Raw genomic sequence first — 6,000 nt, forward strand, 5'->3', positions numbered from 1 at the left:
TTTTCCCAAACTAATGCTTGGTTCCCTTTCCCTTTTATTAAAAGTTCTCTTTTGTTATACAAAGACTTAGTGCTTGCGAGAGGGGAAGTATTGCCTCTTAGAGGCTCCCAGATGTGGTATTATGTTTTCCCACATCACTGGGTGTGCGCTCAAGCCAGTTCTGTTTTGTATCATTAAGAGGAAACCCTAGCTCAGTCATACTCGGACTGAGGCGTGTGAGCCGCAAGTGGCTCTTTAATGGGTCCCCTGCATCTCTCTGCAGCACGACATTAAAACATTGTGATTTTTATTAACCTAAGTTATTAACCAGTCAGGATGCTTTTACTTTGTTATTAACCAATTGTACTTGGTAAAATAATAGTCATTTTGCTGTAAGAATAATTTAAACTGTACGACTGGAAATATTTATTTTATATATGTCTAAATTATACGACAGGAAATGAAACCATGAAGTCACACTACTGTGGCTCTTTTCGGTAATGCTGATCGGTTATTTGGCTCCTGAACCACTGAGGTCTGAGTATCACTGCCCTAGATATTGAACCCGACCCTTGTTGCTGCCCATGTCACCTGGCAGAAGGTATAATTGTAAAACTGTAATTGGTTAACAACATCTATTAGCCATCTGAAATTAAATGTAATGCACATTGTTAGAGTATTTTTCAAAGCCTGTCAAAGACGACTTCCAGTACTTGCGGGAGATGTCCAGGATGCAACACATATTGCTTAATCTTAAGTAAGATTATAAATTACAGGTGTGAAAATAGGGAAATATTTGTATTTTCTTATTATTACGGTATATGTCTCTGTGGGTTTGTTTACGATGGGTTACATCCTTTGGAGTTAGATCAAAAGGGTTGTTAAAGGAACCAAGCAGGAAAGACAGCATAAAGGTGTAACATACCAACACACACAACAGCTAGATTCATAGCCATGAAGAAGCAACTCCTTAGCACCAGGTGACATAGCTGTTTTGCCAAGGCTGAGAAGAGCAAAATTAAAGGAAATGATAAACCACTAAAGAACACTGGGCCTAGACAAGGGAAGGGGTTGAATGAGTGGACAGAGGCTTCTCAGAGAGCCAGCGAGAGCTGGCAGGACCACACCAAGACACAGAAAGAGCAGGTGGCAAGCAGGACCATCTGCTTCTCCCAACCAGATATGGGGGTTAGCTGGGCTGAGGAGAACTTTCCAAACCTGGCAAGGAAATATTATGGTGCAAATTTGACACATAAAGGTCTTGGATAGTTTTCACCCTTTGTTCTAGATGCTTTGAACCTTCAGAGGAATTAATAACTAATGCTTGGTTTTGAAGACACTGTTTTTGAGTTTCTTTAATAACTTGTTAGACACAGGTCCCAGGAGGAAAAGGGGTGACAGGTACCAAACCAGTCGGTAAACAGGGAGGCTGCAGCCCAGAGATCCAGTCTAAGAATGATTAGACTTCATGTTTCCACCCAGCGTGATGTTAAGGAAGCGAGGCCTGTCATCTATGGGCTGCACTCAAAAGGTACTATAAGAGATCTAAGGTGCAGTTCACGCTGCAACTGTGACAACAGGTTATGAAAAATATGGCTTACAGCATGAAGAATGAAACCTCAAATTCTACTTCATATCACAACAATACAAAGTTTTTAGAGAGCATATTTAATCAGAACCTATTACAGATAGACAAGTGGCAACAGCTGCCATTGAGGCGGTTGTGAGAGAGCAGGGAATTTATAAGTGTTGTAGGACTACACAATGGCTCTTGGTATTCTGGAATCAAGTCAGCCAGTAATGTAAAGTTATGGTAAAAGGGCAAATCCGGGCATGGCAGTGGCCTTATCAGACATAGATTCTATACAGACCTCCAAGAACTCAGCTCTTGTGGACAAACTTGTTCTTTGAAGCATAACCAAAAATTATGGCCAACAGTCTGGAGGTCAGTTTTCCTATGAGTGAAAAAGTAACTCAGTGTTAGAGAATGCAAATCTGCTTCTTTTATAAATGTACTTAGATATCTTAAGCAACTACTCTTGTACAGCCACCTGGGACTTTGGAGTGCTTCCTTCCTTACTGAAATTAAATTTGATGGGGAACCTATCTTGTCTTGAACCAAAAGTTAGTGCACATAGTACTATTATTATCTATTATGCATTGTTTAGAATCTATGCTGGAAAAAAAAAGTCACATGCATCTTTATGAAAAAAGAAAAGGAGTACTTGTGGCACCTTAGAGACTAACCAATTTATTTGAGCATAAGCTTTCGTGAGCTTATGCTCAAATAAATTGGTTAGTCTCTAAGGTGCCACAAGTACTCCTTTTCTTTTTGCGAATACAGACTAACACGGCTGTTACTCTGAAACCATGCATCGTTATGGTTCATTTGATATTATATGTTTATATTGCAGTGACACCCAGAAATCCAAGTCAGAATCAGAACTCTGTTAGATATTTGGCTTCCTAGACTGTAAGCTCTCCAATGACTGTGTGTGTGTGTAAAGCAGTACATGACAATGGAGGAGAGGATATCAAATTTTATATACATATATATAGATTCGCTTGTGTTTTGTTTTATATTCCTTAAATACCCAAGTATCATCTTTTACCAAATGCCTCTCAGCTTAGCGACCATTCTTTGTATGAAGGTTTGTGCAAAAGGAAGAAAGAAACTGCTATACGAATGATGTAATTTTGATATAGTACATGTGCTGTAATATCAGAAACGTAACAAATCTAGCTTGCTTTGTTCTATAGGAAGCCTTCAATATTTTTAAATAATGTGAGACAGACCCTGACATAGCTTTATTGGCATGAAGATTTTAACATCTGCAAAAAAAGCCGCAAACTCATTTAAATATTTCTCCTCAGAGGTCTGCTGTGTCATGGCAAGAGGGTGTTCTAAAGCAAGCACATCATATATTATAATCTTGGAACAAAGAGGCTCATCTATGCATTCCAAATACTAAATCTTTTAAGAGCTGCTGTTTGAAAACATGTAATAATTATAACAATAGCCATATTTTCCTCAAGCACCAGGATCATGTAGTAACTAAATGTTTTGACATTTCCCCTGACATTTTTGCATTCACAACAAGAAAGCCTACAATACCATATTTCCTGAGATTTATGAATATAGAAATTTCATTTTTCTGTCAAAGATCAGAAGCTAGGGAACCATCTTAAGTATCAAGGCCTAAAAGTCACAGTAAATTTATTGCATTTAATTAAAATCCAAGATTTTTCCAATTGAAGTATTTCACATTTTGTGTCAAAATGCATCTCAAGAGGTAAGCATGATACATTCAAATACCCTTGGTGTCCTATTAAAAAAAAAAAGTGTGTGTATTTTAGAAATGTAGTAAACGCACACCACTATCAATAGGTATTTTTAAGCCCTTGATGTACATAAAACTTTCATATACAATGAAAAGAAAAAAAAACCACTTAAGTCTAGAATACTGTGCTGTTTTTAAATACTCCCACCTGAAGCAATTCTGACAATGACTACATTAAGGCAGTAACAAAGTAACATGCATGATATGATTGTAATCTTTCCTTTCTAATTAATGTTTGTACTGTGCTTTACACCTCCAAAGTGTTATTCGAGTGCTAAGTAGTTCTATGCTAGTAGATAATTCGCCAATCTTTTTAACCTTTAAGTTTGCAGCAGTGCGTGTGTGTAAAATGAAATGCACAGCAATGCAGCAAGAGACCAGTGAGTAAGAAGAGACTGGGATGGGTTAAGAAAAACATCAACAGAGGAAAGTTCCACTGTTTTAACAAGTGATCAGATCTTAGGATAAGTTAGTAAATGCAAATTTCAAGTAGGTGTTTTACATTATGATGCAAGAGCTGGTCTACCTAATGAAAGAAAAGAAGTTCCACTAGCAGTAATAGAGTTACCAATCACAGACAGACAAGTCATTTTTAAAACTGATGATATCTTATGGTCAAAATTGTTTATGTTCTCTGAGTAACTAAGTGTGTACGAATTCTCTGTGTGTGTGTATGTATGTGTCTGTCTGTGTGTGTGTAAAAACCATCAGCACAGGTCTACCTGCAGGCTCCTGCACCACTCATTAATTATAGCAGACTGTGGGACTAAGCATATCTGAACTAACAGCTACACAGAGTGCAGGTGTGAACATCTGTTCTGCTGTGTCGTTTATTTTTGTCCTACAGATGGATTTTTTTTTTAAAAGAAAAAAGAACATGCTCTGTTTGTTTCATTGCCTATTCAACCAAGAGGGTTTAAGATGCACTGTGTGAACATTTCCTGGTATCCAATTCCATTGCAATCAATTGGTAGCCAATAAGTACTGGGTGCCAGAGACAACAAAATAGCAGTTCTTTGGCAGTCAGTTACCAGGACAGAGTGCATGAACGTTTAATGATGCTTCTTTTCATCTTGTGAAATACTCACCATGGCAGCACTGTTTAAGTTATATTTCAAAGTAATGATGGAGATGATCTGTGTGCACATAGTACAAGAAATATAGAATAAATTATCTTATCAAGCTAGCTTCCTAAAATCAGAGAAATTGGTTGAAAAGCCAGAGCCCTTTTCGTGTTGAACACTCTAATGCCATAATACAACCATGCAAGTGGTACAGAGCACAGCTACCCCAAATATACATAATGGGGGGAAAACTGTTCATCTTGGATACTATACCCCACATATGAACTCACAGGCATAATGGGTGTTTTCTTCTTTGCTATGGTCCAGAGCAAGTCCCCAAGCTAAGCTGCCTGAAAAACTGTCACCAAAGACAAGTTATGCAAGAGGGGGCTTTATTGGCCTGACATGGATTTTACAAGACTTGTCACTTACCATAAAAGCTCACTCTTATTTGGTTTTATTTTTTTACATTCCTGGGTCTCCTAGCCGTTTGACAACAAGGAAGCGTGGTGTAAAAAACAGAGCCCAACCACATGCATGTTGGAGGATGTCTGCCTTCTTCATCAGAATAAAACAGCATGTTTGAGAAAGGAGCAAACAGGAACAGACAAGAGCAACACCCCCCCCACACACACACACACACCCATGTTATTGTGGAAGGCTCCCTCCGCCACCCATCACTGCGCGACTGAACCCCTCAGCGCAGAGTGGCACCGAAACACCTGGCTACTCCGCTCCCCTCACACCGACCAATCACGGCCTGAGCCCATTTCATGGGAAATCAGAACTGAAGGAGGGTCCCGTCCAACCCATCACACACACACACACACCCACACCCCGTTGTCGGCGGGCGGGCGGGCAGGCCAGGGAAGGGGGAGCGCAGCCGGATCGCCCGAGGGCCTGGCAATAAAGAGACAAGTCAAGAGGAAAGAGTGCCAGAGACACTACTCGAGCCGGCGTCTCGTTACAAGCGGTGCAGTCCCGGAGCTCACGGGCACGCGCGTTTACACGGGGAAAGGAAAGTGAAAAGGAGCGGGGGGGGGGGGGCTCCTCCCGCACAGCCCGGGTCATCCCCCCGCCCCCGGCTCGGACCGCGGCGGGGAGCACAGGAACCGCGCCCCCTCCCCAGCCGGCGTACACTGGACCGGCGGGGGCAGCACCGCGGCCGCGCGGCTCCAGCTCACCATAGATCATGGCCAGGCCGGTCTCGTGGAGGAAGCGCACCCGGCGGTGCTTGAAGAGCCAGATGGTGAGGATGGTGAGGGTGAGCAGCAGGATGAAGGTCAGGAGGCTCACGCTGTCCTGCCGGTGACTCTCCTCCGCCTCCTTCTCCGTGGCGATCTCCTCCATGGCGCTGCTGCTCCGCTCCCCGGCCCGCAGCCCGCGGGCCCGCAGCAGGAGCAGGAGCAGCAGCGCGGAGCGCACGGGGAGCTGCATGGCTGGAAGCCGCCGCCTCCGCCCGCCGCGCTGCGGCTGATCCCGGCTGCCCGAGAGCCCTGGCTGCTGCCGCCGCCGCTGCCTGCGCGCAGCCTGTCAAGCAGGGCGCAGCTCCAGTGCGCAGGATCCCCCCGCGCACACGGGAGACGCCGCCAGCCAGCCGCCCCCTCCCCTGCCCA

The 6,000-nt window shown here is 43.2% G+C and overlaps 1 protein-coding gene across 6 annotated transcripts in view; it reads right to left on the reverse strand.

Moving 5' to 3' along the window:
• SLC9A7 (solute carrier family 9 member A7) overlaps nucleotides 1-6,000 on the reverse strand; it is a 121,835-nt gene extending 115,835 nt beyond the window's left edge. For 3 of the 6 annotated variants that reach the window (XR_006287814.1, XR_006287812.1, XR_006287813.1), the window contains exon 1: nucleotides 5,569-6,000. Coding sequence is in view for 2 of the 6 variants with exons in the window: in XM_037898969.2 (XP_037754897.1) it covers nucleotides 5,569-5,821 (253 nt within the window). In the remaining 4 variants the exon portion in view is untranslated. The remainder of the gene's footprint in view (nucleotides 1-5,568) is intronic. The other 3 variants (XR_005225342.2, XM_037898969.2, XM_037898962.2) reach the window with 3 other exon arrangements.

This window comes from Chelonia mydas, chromosome 1, assembly GCF_015237465.2.
Source record: "Chelonia mydas isolate rCheMyd1 chromosome 1, rCheMyd1.pri.v2, whole genome shotgun sequence".
NCBI lineage: Eukaryota > Metazoa > Chordata > Testudines > Cheloniidae > Chelonia > Chelonia mydas.